The following is a 15,939-nucleotide window of genomic DNA, read 5'->3' on the forward strand; positions in this document are numbered from 1 at the left end:
GATAATAATAATAAATGGCCACGTGATCTTGATCAGTAACTTATATTTAAATTTTTTGCAAAACGTATGTTTTCACAACATTTTCACAAGATTTCCCCTGATTCGTGAACTTCAGCAGCAAATTTGCACATCTATATTTAAAATTAGAATCCTACTATACAGTATGTGATTTAATGGAATCAGTCACTCTTAACTGCATTTGGTAATTTAAACAATACAATGAGATTGTGAGCTTTTCAGGATAGCAACTCTTATTATCCAAATGTTTACCTTTAGGTAAAGTGATGAGTACATGGTTGGTGTTACATAGATCTTTTTGGAATATACTATTTATGTATCAGTGTCCAGTATGCAGAACAAGAGCAAAAAAGAACCAGACCTCATTGATAACAATGAAACTTTTACATTTGATAAATGATGTTTGGCAGCAAGGATACTTAGATAAATTAACGGGCAAATATTCAAACAGAATGGGGTTTATTGCAGAAAACTGGGGCACAACTGGGGCAAATAAATGTTCTAACTTGAATTTGAAAAAAAATGTTGGACATCTTTTTTAGAAAGGAAAGGTATACAGGGATATACCAAATAAGTAAACATGGGAAGGATGTTGATACAGGGAGTAATGTGATTGCTAATATTGGAGTCAGGGAGGCATTTATTTTTCCCCTTCATATATCAGATGATATTTCCTGGGGTTTTTTTCTTCCCTTTCTCTGGATCAATATACTGTAAATACAAATATATGATAAATGTCTCGTCTAAATTTAGCATAGGTTCAACTTGATGGACATACTGTATATCCTTTTTTCAACCTCATCTACTATGTAACTATGTATGTAACTTTATTGAAAAAATACATCGCTTTGAATTGAAATATTTATTTGATACATTTTCTGTAGTTATTGGCTCCGGTATGCAGCAAGGAGACTGAGCCCTTTATACTGTACAAAGTGTTGCGATTAAGAGGCATGAACATGATGAAAATAAATACACCCTAACTCTTTTAGTGTGGACACCATGTTTTATATATGCAATCCAATATGAAAAACCATTACCTCCATGAGCAGAAACTTTAGTCATTTTCTATAATCACAGAAACATAAAAAATACAAATATATTGTGCTGATTTCTGACGCCGAACATTAAATCTGGAGAAAGTGGATAAGAAAAGCGCCAAAAACTTTCATAGTATACTAAGTTTGTATGAAAAAATTGAAATTGTTACATACACAATAAAAATGAGTTAAAAGCAATGGGTCATAAACCGTGTCTTTGGGAGGCCACAAGTCGTTGCGTCAACGTTGCTGTAATCATTCTTTCTCTCTGCCTGGGTAGCACCGCCATTGCGGTTTCCAGTGGAACACATTACACACACCTGACGAAGGCACAGACGGCTCCTGCAGAGGATCTCCTCATCTGGCAGCCCCCCTTGGTCAAGGAGGTCAGTCCCTGCAACCCTCACCACCTTGATGATCCGAATCAGACGGTGACGCGACAGGTCATGGCCTCCCAAGGTCACACGGTGTATGACCCATTGCTTCTAACTCGTTTTTATTTTGTATCTGCATATCACTGTGACCATTTCAATTTTTTCATACAAACGTACAATACTATGAGAGTTTTTTGCGCTTTTCTTTTCCACTTTCTCCAGATCGAATGCCCTGTTATCCTACTCGATTAGCAGAAGATTCTCATATTTCCACAGGGAGGTTACCTGCTATATTTATTCATTGGTTATTAGTCACGTTCACATCCTCCACTGGTTTGCTTTTTTAAGCCTATTTGCACACATTTTTATTCACTCTATATTCAAAGCACTGATTTGGTCAGTCTGATTCACTATTTTAAATATCACCATTATTTCTATATGTACACATTTTTGTTTGATTCAGACCTTATTTTATGCACAACATTAAAGCAAAATAGTCAGAAAGAACAAAAGAGCTTTTGAAAATGTTCCAATATTAAGTAAATGAGACTGGAACTTTAGCATGAGGTTGTTTTTCTGTTATTGTAGGTGTAAGTCCAGCATTATGCGTTCAGAGACAGTATTTACCTTTGGATTGAGCTTTCTTTGCAGGCTCTCCTTTAGTTTCAGGTTTTTGTTTTTGAATAACTAGGAATGATGAACACAAAATGTTACTGAGACAACAAAACCTTTATGAAAGCTTAAGTTCTTGGACATTTAGTTGCAACACACAAAGGATGTTTCTGAAACATCCAAACAAATGTAATATATAAAAGTATACAGTAGTTACAGATTGACTGAGCATTTTTTTAATCATTTTGTAGACACCTACAACATTTAAACAAGAAATAGGATCATATTGAATCTGGAACTCAGGATCTCTTTAAGAGGCTCAATAACAAAATGTGGAGTTTTTATTTCTCCTTGGAAATCATACAATTTGCTTAAACAGTTATTGATGATTAGGGTTTTGATTTGAACTGATAAAACACCAACCAACCAATCACTGTTATTTTCAGTTAAAACTGACAAAGACCGTAAAATGGAGAATTAAATTGAAATTAGACACCAATGATTGTTGTTGGGGTAGTGTCTTCACATGGTGCGCCTCCTGTGCCATGTGAATATGGCTGCATGGGCATAAGAAGAGGCAGCAGCACCGGGTAGCCAACAGGATCAAGAGTGAGCCAACCAGGCACTGCAACCCCTGCCACCAGCACACAGATCACCTGCCCTCAGCACACAGATCCCCTGCCCCCTAGCACACAGATCCCCTGCCCCCAGCACACAGATCCCCTGCCCCTAGCACACAGATCCCCTGCCCTCAGCACACAGATCACCTGCCCTCATCACACAGATCCCCTGCCCCCTAGCACACAGATCCCCTGCCCCTAGCACACAGATCACCACTCCTCAGCACACAGATCCCCAGCCCCCAGCACACAGATCCCCTGCGCCCAGCACACAGATCCCCTGCCCCACCACACAAATACCATGCACCCTAGTAAACAGATCCCCTGCCCCTAGTACACAGATCCCCTGCCCCCTAGCACACAGATCCCCTGCCCCCAGCACACAGATCACCTGCCCCCAGCACACAGATCTCCTGCCCCCAGCACACAGATCCCTGCGCCCAGCACACAGATGCCCTGCGCCCAGCACACAGATCCCCTGCGCCCAGCACACAGATACCCTGCCCCTTGTACACAGATCCCCTGCCCCTAGCACACAGATCCCCTGCCCCCTAGCACTGTAGCACACAGATCCCATGCCCCCTAGCACACAGCTCCCCTGCTCCCTAGCACACACACCCCCTGCCTCCTAGCACACAGATCCCCTGCCCCAGAACACAGATCCCCTATCCCCAGCACACAGATCTCCTGCCATCAACACACAGATCCCCTGCCCCCAACATATGGATCCCTTCATTACTATGTCAGGTGGCATCTATGCCATTTGATGCGTTTGGAAAAAATGAAAAAAAGCTAACCACAGAATGATACTCTTGTTTTGCTATTTTTTATTGTTATATATTATGCAAACACTCCAAAATTTTATTTTTTTGTTGCATGTGAAAACTTTGGCCTAATTTCACAGCTCCTCCTCTCCAAGGCTGACTGCTCTCCTCTACAGTGTGCTGACAATGGTAAGGGGGGAGGTGTATGTACGGTATCTGTTTGTGTGTGTTGGTGTGTGTGTGTGTGTGTGTGTGTGTTTGTTTGTGAAATTATATCTATATACACACACACACATCATATATACATCTATACAAAAACATACACATATATATTTTATTTTTTTATTTAAGCAAATATAAACAAATAAAATGGGTGACGTTTCGGACACTAAAGCCTTTTGTCAAGGTCCTAATATAGTGTGATTCACACTGACTTTATAGTAGAGATTAAGGTAATACTGGTGCCGACCTTTTCTCTTTAACTCCTACAGTGGCTCACAAAGAGTCTCATTAGCTGTTCACTGTCCCTTTAAATCTAGCGCACGCGCACATCAGTACTAGTACTGGTTCATTTAGCCATCCTGTGTATCCTTAGTAGTAATGCTATAAGCCCCAATACATTTTTTTGTTGTGCTGTCTACACCGCCAGTTTTGACAGCGTTGCTATCACGGTATTTAGAAAGCCCTGATTACCTGTGATGGCAAAATTCACAAAACGGGTGAGTAGCCGGTGACATGATGATCTCCTCTCTGAAAAGGCCTTACCCGGTGATTTCTTTCAGCTGCAGACAGAGCTGCTCAGAGAGAGCCGCCTCTCCCTGCGCAAAACTCGCCAGCGATCAAAATGTTTTAATATACATTTTACTAGTTGTGTAGATGAGCAGGGGGTCTCCGGAGCAGAACAGCGTTGATTTCAGGTCCGGGAACCACCTGCTTCCTGAGATACAGGCCTCTTTATGGGGTGCCGGTATCTCCTATGCATTTAAATGTCTTGTGTCACGTGACCGTGGGATTTAAATCCATAGTAGATACTGGTACCCCATAACGGCGCCTGTTTCTCGGGAAGCAGGGGGTCCCCGGATCTCAAATCAACAAGGGTCTTCTTCGGAGACCCCCTTCTACAATACAGTAGTACTGTATTAACATTAAAATTAAAAATTAAAAAAAATTGTTACTGTAGCGGAAATGAAGCTGCTTTAATGAAATTTTTACTAATAATATGCGGGAGCTGGGGGTCTCCTGAGATGAACCACATTGATTTCAGCCTCAGGGACACCCTGTTTCCCGAGTTACAGGCTGTGATGGGGTTTACAAACCCATCACTTGCAAACCAGCAGTACAAACAAAGATTCGTCAGGCATGCTGCCTAAGACTATGGCCCAAGTGCGTGCACTGCACGCGCGTCTGCGAGGCTAGCGAAGCGTGCAGCAGAGTTCCCCGGTCTGCAGTGAGCTGCAGGGGAAAAGACAGACGGGTGTGACGGGGGAGTGACAGGGGCACAGCCATGACGTCACCCAGCAGGTTCGCCCTCATTGTCTGAACCGCCGGGGGACGTGGCCCAGCGCTCCGTCGCTAGGTCTGATCTCAATTTTCCAGTCTCCTGGAAAAACGCGCGGTGTGGCGGCCGCCCCTCGCAGCGGGCCCGGCCCCATTGAGGGGCGGCTCTTGTCCCCGCAGTAGCCAGTGGGGACCAAGCCTAACTGCTGGAAACTCCCCTGTTCAAGAGATAGGCAGCTAATTAAGGCAGGGGGATCTCAGGAGCTATATAGTCAGGCTTCTGAGAATACACAGATGCTCATTCTGGTCTCAGCCAGGGAGGAGACAGGAGCCCAGTGTTTATATTGCTATATAGAAACCTTTGTGTGTATATAAGAAGAGATCAATGTATCTCGAAAGCTCGCACAAATAAAAGCATTTCGTTAGCCACAGAACGGTATCATCTATTTATTTTTTGATTATATATATATATTAGTTAAGAAGTATCTTTTGTAAATCTTATGGCAGAAGTGTTTATCCTAAGACTATTAAGAGGTATTAATGGACTGGAAAATAAACTACTTGCCTCTTCTTGGTTGCATAAGGATTAATTATAGAACAGACTAGGGGAAGTTGTTACTTATGGTAGCAGCGGTACTCTGAACCTGGAGCGGTTACTTCGGAAGTGCCTGGGAGCGTTAAAGAGTAGAGAAGTGCCTTAAACATTTGGAAAGCTGGTAAGGGTACCTCAGCAAACCAAGTGGATATTGTCTGTAGATATTGCAGGGTCTCCATGTACCTTTGGTAAGGTGAAAATAGTAGCCTGCCAGGTGGATTCCTTTTTACAGTCAGTCTGCACTAGGGGTTTTGTTTTTCTCATCTTTCCTACAGAAAAATGGAGGTGGAGCAGATGATGAAATGTATGGCCGAGCCGCAGACCCAGAACCAACAAGTACAGGCCCAAATGCAACAACAGCAACAGGAGTTTCAGGCAATGTTGGTGCATCACCTGCTGAAGAAAACACAGGCCCTAGTATTTAAACCTAGGCACGTGACGCCGACGATTAAAAAATGGCGGTGTTAACGGCACCTAATGCCCCATACCAGGGAAGCAGGGGGCCCCTGAGACTGAAATCAAAGTGGTTCAGCTCAGGTGACCCCCTGCTCCAACACACTATAGGCATACCCCGCATTAACATACGCAAAGGGACCCGAGCATGTATGTAAAGTGAAAATGTACTTAAAGTGAAGCACTACCTTTTTTCCACTTATCGATGCATGTACTGTACTGCAATCGTCATATACGTGCATAACTGATGTAAATAACGCATTTGTAACAGTCTCTATAGTCTCCCCGCTTGTGCACAGCTTTGGTACAGGTAGGGAGCCGGTATTGCTGTTCAGGGCGTGCTGACAGACGCATGTGTGAGCTGCCGTTTGCCTATTGGGCGATATGTCCTTACTCGCGAGTGTACTTAAAGTGAGTGTCCTTAAACCGGGGTATGCCTGTATTAATAAAAATGACATTAAACCAGATTCATTACCTTAGCGGCTATCCGCTAAGGCAATGAAGGGGTTAAGGCAATATAGATGCTTTATTGGGGGCAGAGGGGGTGAGTGAAGGGGGTTCTTGGCCCAGGGTGGGTTATTAGGCCAACCGAGAAGGTTGTGGGAAGAGTTAACCCTTCATTACCATAGCAGTAGTAACCCCCCTGCGACCCAGCCTGTAGGCCTAATAACCAATTCTGGGCCAAGTACCCCCTTTACTCACCCCCTCTGCCCCCAATAAACATTACAATACCTACTACCAACCAATAGACTACCCACCCCATGTACCCCCACATTAAAGCATTTTTTATTTTTTTATGCACAAGATTGATAACAGAGGCTGGCGGGGTTCCTTTGAAGGTCCCCATGGGTGTCCGTGCCCCTCCAGGTGTTCCCGTGTGATACCCATGGGTGTCTGGGGGTCATCGGGTGGTCCCTGTGGGTGTCCGTGGGCCTCCAGTTGGTCCCCACGGGTGTGTGGAGGCCCCACAGTGGCCCTGGGTGGTCCTCACGGGTGTCTGGGTGTCCTCGGGTGGTTCCCACAGGTGTCTGGGTGTCCTTGGGTGGTTCCCACAGGTGTCTGGGGGTCCCCGCTGGCCTGCGGTACCAATCCTGTGTCGAAATCTGAAATGCTGTGCCCCTCTCCAATGCATACCGTACAGTAATGGGCAAAATTGCTATTATCCACATGGCTAATAGTGCATTTGCCCTTTTATAATAAAACATCAACCAGCAGCATAAAGTAAATCAAACTTGCACTCACCTCTGCCAGCCTGCCAGGATGAAAGCCGTCCTCATCCTTATCACCGTCATTGTCCTCCGTTGCGATAACCAATGCAATAAAAATACAATCTAATGGCCCCTAACCCCTTAACCACCTTAGTGGTTATTAACCGCTATTGTAATTAAGGGTTTAACCCACCCTCCCCCTCAACCCACCAGGGAGACCTAGCCACCCACCGGGCCCACTATACCCACCCTGTACCCATTGATTGGTGCAGTGGTATTCATGCCCATATAATATGGGCATATGCCACTATAGCAGTCAATGGGCAACCTAATCAAAAAGCATGAAGGCCAAAAATACACAATAATAAAATATATACACATGCACCTAAAAACCCTAACAATAAAATAACTAAAAAGCCTATATACACAAGCATCTAAACACCCTTACAATAAAAGAACTAAAAAGCCTATATACACAAGCATCTAAACACCCTAACAATAAAATAACTAAAAAGCCTAATAGTAAGACACATCAATAACATTTATCGATCTCCAAAATAGCACAACAATAAAAATCTATTATTCCAAAACATAAGAATACAATTCAATAAATACCTAGCCAAGCAAACTATTCAAAAAATAAAACCACTAGCCAAATAAACAATTAAATACATAATTTATTTGTGTGTATATCATTGCACTCTATTTTTTCTCTTTCGCATGTGCTCATCTCCACTATTCTTCTAAATGGGCTGGACACAGCCTGCTCCCCGGAACTGGCATTCCTGATTGATGTTTGAGCTACACGGAGACCCTGGGATAGGAATCCCCTGCAATAACAGATAAGCACTAAATAAGATTCTTCAATGTTAAAAGACTGTTTCTTTGCATTGGACAGTATATATTTTGGGCTGATAATCAGTTTAGCTGGCAGCCCCGTTAGAAAGGGCTACAGCAAAGTTTAGTTAGTTTCCCTATAGGGAATAGGTGTTTATTTTATGATTTGATTTTTTTAAAGGGACCGTGTACCTATTGTTAATTATCCTGTGGATAATAAACAACTGCAATTAAGCTTAAACCTCTGTCTAAGCATCTTACTGACCCTGCCACGAGGCCGTCCTGACACAATATATATATATATATATACACACACGCACGCACGCACACACACACACACACTGTTTAATGCATGGGTGGTGTGTCTGGATGTGTGTGTGTGTATATTGCCATTGTAGAGATAACAGTCATTAACTACATTCTTTTAGTACTGAGGAAAAGGCAATTTAAATGTTCTTTTGACATTAGTTCAAAATTGTACTTAATGAGTTTTATGTTTTGGTAACTCTGAACTATGACTAAATAATCACTTACTGTAATTAGTTTTTCAAAAGACATATCAAGGAATTCCAAGTCAGGAAATGCATTTAGTGAGTTTTTGCCAGAAATGCACTGTAAGTTTTACCTCTACAACGACGATATGTGTATATATGTAACCCCCTTCCTTGTAAGTGCATGCAGGTCATACACATACTGTACACTGCTTATACATATCCCTGACTGCAATAGGACAACTACAACTCCCAGCATGCCTTATCAGACAACGACTTCTGGACAAGAGGATGTGACTCTTGAGGGACAAAGTCAGCCAATAGTAAAGGCTGCGGAAGAAGCGGGACTAAGGAGAGAGGAGCCCATAAGAGGGGCTGGGAGTGCACATGAAGTCAGTCCTCCAGGGAGCATGAGTGATCTCAGGACAGACTGGCTGGGACTCAGGAAGCTCAGCAGAAAGTGCAGCGACAGAAATTTTTGGAAATGTGTTGGTGGTTGGGAAGATCAACAAACAAGCGGTCTACCGGTATCGTGAGAAATGAACAAAGTGATCCTCCATTGCAGACAAGGGTACTGAAGGCATTGTGAAGAACAGGCCTACCACATGTTACATCCACAGAGCTCCAAAATTGTGCCTGCACTAACACACAGCCCCTCATAATACAGAGGACTTGGGACAGACATTGGGAAACAACTGTGCAGCATTTTCTAAATACAGTAATATTGTGTACATGATCCTCCGATTGAGGATCACTGTTATGCCTGTATATCTGTGACAATAAAGGGTTTATATAAATATGTTTTGTTATTCAAGGCCGTCTCCTTGTCTGACCTTTTGGGCCATGTTCCTAGCATGGGGATAACACTGTTATAATGAGTAGGACTTGGACCGCACTTTAGAGAATAGGAGTCAGTTTAAGGAGATGGAAAAGAGGGGGTTATGTATGTATGTATGTATGTGTATATGTATATGTATATGTATATGTATATGTATATGTGTGTGTGTGTGTGTGTGTGTATATATATCTCCACAAAACGTCGATCTTGCACTACTAACGTGTGTGTGTATAAAAATGTACACACATTATTACTCTGGCAGGAGTGTTGCAGTGGGACTAATGTATTATTGTATTATTGCAACTGTTGTAACGCAATAAAGTGTGTTACATCTGTATGCATATGGTGATTGTGTGTTGTGTGTTTTGTGTATGGTATTAAATGCATACATAGTATGTGTGATGCACAGTACTGTATGGGATGTGTGTGTTTTTGGGACATATATAGTATTAATGCTGTGTGCATCTGGTGTGTATCTGGTCTGCATTTGTGTGGTATGTGTATATGTTGTGTGTTTTTGGTGAGCATTTTTATTGTATGTTTGTATGTGTATAACACTTGCTTGTTGTATGGTGTGCATGGTTCATGTATAGTATCTGGTGTACATGCATCTGTGTAAGGTGTGTGGGCTGCCCGATTCTTATACCAGTCTGTAGGACTTGCCCCCTAGCTAATATTTGACAGCCAGCCCCTGGGGAGAAGCATGGCAGGCTTGTTGAACACCTACTGTACTGCACATCAATTCTTTTTAATTTATTTTCATTTAGCAGATTGCCATATGTATCAACATAGAAAAAAGTATTTTTACGCACAGCTCTGTTTTTTGGAACAGAGTTGTGGCATATGTAAGAACTAGAAATGGGCAAACTCTTTTTGCGTATTTGGATCTGCCTCAGATAGGCCAGTTCTTTGGTACGCGGATTTCCGTGGTCAGTCTCAAAAAGGGTGATCCGTCTATTGTGGATTTTTTTATCCCTGACAATCCACATGGTGGATTAATAATCCATGGTCTGGTTTTTAACAATCCAACAACAGATTGCATTCTTAAAAATCCGTTCGGATTGTATCCAATTGCGGTTTTGGATTAATCTGTATGGATTGAAACTGAAACAGTCAGTCGATGGATTTTACACCACTGAACGGATTTTGAGGAGAAAGCCCATGTAATAGATTTTTACAGTTCCGCCCATCCCTAATAAGAACAGTTTCTTACATCTGATGCAGAATTTAGACTTGCGACACTACAGACATGGTACTGTGTAATGGATTTATTTATGCCTCAAGGAGACTTTGCTACTGTAAACTGAGCCCTATATACAGAATGTCCAGACTAAAAGAGTCACGAACATGATGAAATTTTTTTACCATGCCTCTTTTAGTGTGGATATCCTGTATTATACTGTATATGCAATCCAATATGAAATATCATTACCTCTATAAGCAGAAACCTAAGTAATTTTCTTTAATCACATGTAACAGTGTTTCCCTCACCCTATGGGAGATTCCCCTGTTATCAGGTGTATGGTGCATGCTACCTGTTGGCTCACAAGAAGCTGAGGTGTCCACCGATGTTGGTGGGGACTGCAAAACAGACTTCTGGGGTACATACCCGACATTTACATTTACTCCATGGTACTCAGTGCCTCCATCTGCTGTAGGGTCCAAACCTATGAAGGTAATCTCCCACAGCAGAACAGACTCCTCTCCCCCCGGAAAGATTACACACCAGGCAGGAGGTATATATAACAGGAATTGGTTTATTCTTCTGCTCATCACAGTCTCTAGGCAATTCTGCCCAATGCAGTCACAGCTCTGGTCTTTCAAACTTCAGATGGTATTTGGACCTTCACTATGGGTCAAGGGCCCCCACAGCAGTCCCTGGGCCTGCCAGTTCACAGCAGCCTGGTGTCTCTCTCATGGTAAAGACCAACTAACAATTTGGAGATGCAACCCCCTTCAGTACAGTAGGGGGGGGGGGGTACCAGGTCTGAACCCAGGATTGTGTAGAAGACAAACCTAATCCCACCTCTTCCCCTGTCACTCAAGGGTATTGCCTGAGTGGGGAAACCCCATGATTGGACCTAACACTGCCTGCTGTTACCAGGACTAACATGCCAGGACAGAGCAGAATAGAGCCAGACAGGGCATGGCTACACAGAAAAAAATACAAATAGATTTTGCTGCATTTCTGATGCATAACATCTAAGCAACATAGTCAGAAAGCTTGTGACAATGCTGCAATATTATGTAAATGGTACTTTAGCATAAGGTTGTTTTTCTGTTATTGTAGGTGTAAGTCCAGCATTATGCATTCAGAGACAGTATTTACCTTTGGATGGAGCTTTCTTTGCAGGCTCTCCTTTAGTTTCAGGTTTTTGTTTTTGAATAACTAGAAATGATAAACAAAAAATGTTTACAGAGTAGAACAGGTAAGAGGTGGTGAGAGGAATGAGTGGTGGTGAATGATAGGAGGTGATGGTTAAAGAGTGAAAGGGGAGAGATAGAGAAATCAGAAAGAGAACAGTGTTTAGCAAAGACCAGGTTTAAATAGTGACTATCCTTGTGGGTGCTATAATTAGGCCATTGATGGAGGACAAAGGAGGGACAGAGATAGCAAGATGCCCAGGAGACTGAGAGATCATTAATATGATGGTTGAATTCCCCAGTAGAAGAGATAATAGTTATATGACTAGAATTTCATACTACGCCCAAAAATAATGTTTCATAAAAATAAATATATATTTTTTAAAAGTGAATTAATAATTGCTACTTAAACCTGTTAATTTTTCCCACTGTTATTGTCATTCATGTTAACGTGCAAACAATGTTGTAAAGTCCAAATACAAACTTGATAGTATTTAAAAGTTAGTAGATTTGAGGTAAAAAACAGTATACAAATGTGTGAAGCAATAAAAATGCCAATGTTGCACTGCTACTGTATGTATAAAGATGTTATTCTCTTTATTGTGGACTGTGCTCTTACTTGTGATTTAATGGAATCAGTCACTCATACAGTAACTGCATTTGATAACCTAAACAATACAATGAGATTGTGAACTTTTTCTGACAGCAGCTCTTATTACCCAAATGTTTACCCTTAGGTAAAGTGATGTGTATGGTTGATGTTACATAAATAGTATATTCCAAAAAGATCTGTGTACCACTGTCCAAAAAAGTATCAGACCTCATTGATAACAATGGAACTTTTTCATTTGATAAAGGATAAGTTCTGCAGCAAGGATACTTAGATAAATAAGCTGTTAAATATTCACAGAGATTGGGGTTTATTACGGAAAACTGGGGCAAATAAATGTAACTATATTGAAAAATATATACTGCTTTGAATTGGAATTTTTCTCTTTGATGCATTTTCTGTAGTTTTTGGCCCAGGAATGCAGCAAGGAGACTGAGCCCTATATGCAGAGTGTCGAGACTAAAAGAGGCATGAACATGATGAAAGTACTGTAAATACACCATGCGTCTTTTAGTGTGGGCACTCTGTATTATATATGCAATCCAATATGAAAAACCATTATCTCTACAAGCAGAAACTTTAGTCATTTTCTATAATCACAGAAAAACAAAAATACAAATAGATTGTGCTGGATTTCTGACGCATAACATTAGAGCAAAATAAAAACAACAAAAGAGCTTTTGAAAATGTTCCAATATTAAGGAAATGAGACTGGAACTTGAGCATGAGGTTGTTTTTCTGTTATTGTTGGTACAGTATAAGTCCAGCATTATGCGTTCAGAGACAGTATTTACCTTTGGATGGAGCTTTCTTTGCAGGCTCTCCTTTAGTTTCAGGTTTTTGTTTTTGAATAACTAGAAATGATGAACACAAACTGTTACTGAGACAACAAAACCTTTATGAAACCTTAAGTTCTTGGACATTTAGTTGCAACACACAAAGGATGTTTCTGAAACATCCAAATTAATGTAATAGAAAAAGTATACAGTAGTTACAGATTGACCAAGCATTTTGTTAATCATTTTGTAGACACCTACAACATTTAAACAAGAAACAGGATTATACTGAATCTGGAACTCAGGATCTCTTTAAGAGGCTCAATAACAAAATGTGCAAATTCATACAATTGCCTTACACAGTTACTGATGATTAGGGTTTCGGTTTCAACTTATAAAACACCAACCGACCAATCAGTATTTGTATTCAGTTAAAACTGATAAAGTTAAAATTGACCATAACAAGAAACATTAACTTGAAATTAGCTGTAAATGACTTTCATTGGGGGAGTGTCCCAGGCCGTGGCAATATGGCTGCATAGACATGAGAAGAGGAAGCATGAGGATATGGTCAGGAGGCAATCAGAGACTTAGGACTGGTTTGCAGGTGTGAGCTTAGGGGGGGATAGATATATCTGTATAGAGATGATACCTAAAGCCAAAAGAGTTGATGCGGTCACCAAGTGATAGTGTGTAGAGAGAGAAAAGGAGAGGTCACAGAACAGAGCCCTGAGATATATCAACAGCCAGATCAACAAGAGACGAAGACATGTGAGCAACATAGACCAAAAATTTGCGATGGGAGAGGTATAATGAAAACCAGGATAAATCTTGATTACGGGTACTAAGAGAGAGTAGAATATGAAGGAGAAGAGGGATCAACCATATTGAAGGTAACAGATAGATTTGAGTAGGTAAAGTAGAAAAAAATGACCTTTGGAATTTCGTTCATGGAGACCATTGGCTACTTTAATGAGCACAGTCTCCGTTGAGTGAGATGTACGAAATCCAGTTTGTAAAGGGCTTGGGAATTAAGAAAGTTGATCATAGAGGAGAACACGAAACGTTCTAGCACTTTGGAGACAAAACGCAGGAAGGATACAGAGCGGTAGCTAGTAAAGCTTATTGGGTCTACAAACATAGAAACATAGCATTTGATGGCAGATAATAAGCTCTTGGCCTATCTTTTCTACCCATTTCCTACCTGCTGTAAAACCTCAGACCCTATTTGATCCTTTGCTTTCTGTAGGTTGTCTATGGTGTTTTTGTTAATAGGTGTGAAAATCACATGCTTAAAGGAAGATGGGAAAGTACCAGAGGAGAAGTTGAAAATATGGCTGTGAATGAGGACTAAGACAGGAGAAAGAGTTATTATAATGTTGGAGGAATGGGATCAAGATGGCATGTAGTAGAGGGGGAAGAGGCAATCAGCTAAGGAACTTCCAAATCTGTAACAGTATAAAAGGTGTCAAGAGTGGAAGAAAGAGGTATAGGTAGAAGTATCGAGGAGGGGCAAGGACAGGAGGAATGTCATTGCTGATATCATCCACTTTGCCTTCAAAGTGGTCAGCAAAGGCTTGAGAAGAAGTGAAGGAAGGGTGGGGCAGAAAGTTGGAGGATGGAGTCAAATACAGAGAAAAGTTGGTGTGGACCGATTTCATGAGAGTTCATGAGTAAGGAAAAGTATTGTTCTTTGCTAAGAGAAAGCAGAGTTAAAACAGGAGAGGAGAAATTTTAGAGTAGAAAATCAGCATGAGTGTGAGTTTTCCTCCATGGGCGTTCAGGGGAGTGAAGGCAAGTGCGAAAGATGCGTGTTTGTGAATTTAGCCAAAGTCGTGAGCTAGAAGGATGAGTACTAGAGTCGAGAAGGGGCATATATATCAAGAAAGGTCTAAGAGTTTACAGGATTTTCAGGTTCCGAGGAAGGAGAGAGAGAAGAGAGGTTAGCATTCAGGGTAAATGGTGGAGGAAAGAGGTAAATGGAGTAAAGCTCTTGAGAGTAGTGATTAGAACAGGTAGGAGGGGGTGAGGGGAATGAGTGGTGATGAATGATAGGAGGTGATGGTCAGAGAACGAAAGGGGAGAGATAGAGAAATCAGAATGGGAATAGTTTTCTGCAGACAAGGTCTAAATAGTGACTATCCTTATGGGTGCTGTAATTGGTTCATTGGTGGAGGCCAAAGGAAGAGATAACAGAGAAAAAGCAAGATGCCCAGGAGAAGTGGAATAATCAATATCACAGTTGAAGTTCCCCAGTAGACGAGATAATAGTTATCCAGTTAGAATTTCATAGTACCCCCAAAAAATAGAAACTTGAATTACCTTTCATAAAAATTATTATAAATATTTTTTCACAGGGAATTAATAGTTGCTGCGTAAACCAGTCTATCTTTTAACAGTTGTCTCCAATGTTTCTATCATTCAGGTTAAAGTGCAACCAACATTGTAAAGTCCAAATATAAACTTGATACTGTAGTATTTAAAAGTTAGTAAAAATGAAGGTAAAAAAAAAACTGCATACAAAGTTGTCAAGCTATAAAAATGAAAATGTTGCACTGATGTAAAGATCTTATTTTCTTGCATGTGGAGGGATCAACAAAACCTGACAAAAATGAAAACAAAATGTTTAAGGAATTTAGCATATGTCTAATTTACCCTGATCACAAGTCAATCTCCCATGAGATATAGAAGTGCTTCTTAAATCTATTTTAACATGGAGTGACACAAAATGCTATAGTTTCAAGATTGAGCTAATGCATTTGTATACATGTGTGGTATGTTACAGAATTGACTTGGAAGGGAGCAATACTGTAGTAATGGAAGATGGAGTATGCATGTGGTT

General features: G+C 41.1%; 1 protein-coding gene across 50 annotated transcripts in view; it reads right to left on the reverse strand.

The window, feature by feature from the left end:
• The window catches only part of TRDN (triadin), a 798,289-nt gene that overhangs the window by 625,019 nt on the left and 157,331 nt on the right, over window positions 1–15,939 (reverse strand). For all 50 annotated transcript variants that reach the window (XM_075597200.1, XM_075597198.1, XM_075597218.1 and 47 more), the window contains 3 exons: window positions 13,116–13,175; window positions 11,677–11,736; window positions 2,060–2,119 (listed from right to left, as the gene is read on the reverse strand). In XM_075597200.1, coding sequence (XP_075453315.1) covers window positions 2,060–2,119; window positions 11,677–11,736; window positions 13,116–13,175 — 180 coding nt within the window. The remainder of the gene's footprint in view (window positions 1–2,059; window positions 2,120–11,676; window positions 11,737–13,115; window positions 13,176–15,939) is intronic.

This window comes from Ascaphus truei, chromosome 4 (genome assembly GCF_040206685.1).
Source record: "Ascaphus truei isolate aAscTru1 chromosome 4, aAscTru1.hap1, whole genome shotgun sequence".
NCBI classification, from domain to species: domain Eukaryota; kingdom Metazoa; phylum Chordata; class Amphibia; order Anura; family Ascaphidae; genus Ascaphus; species Ascaphus truei.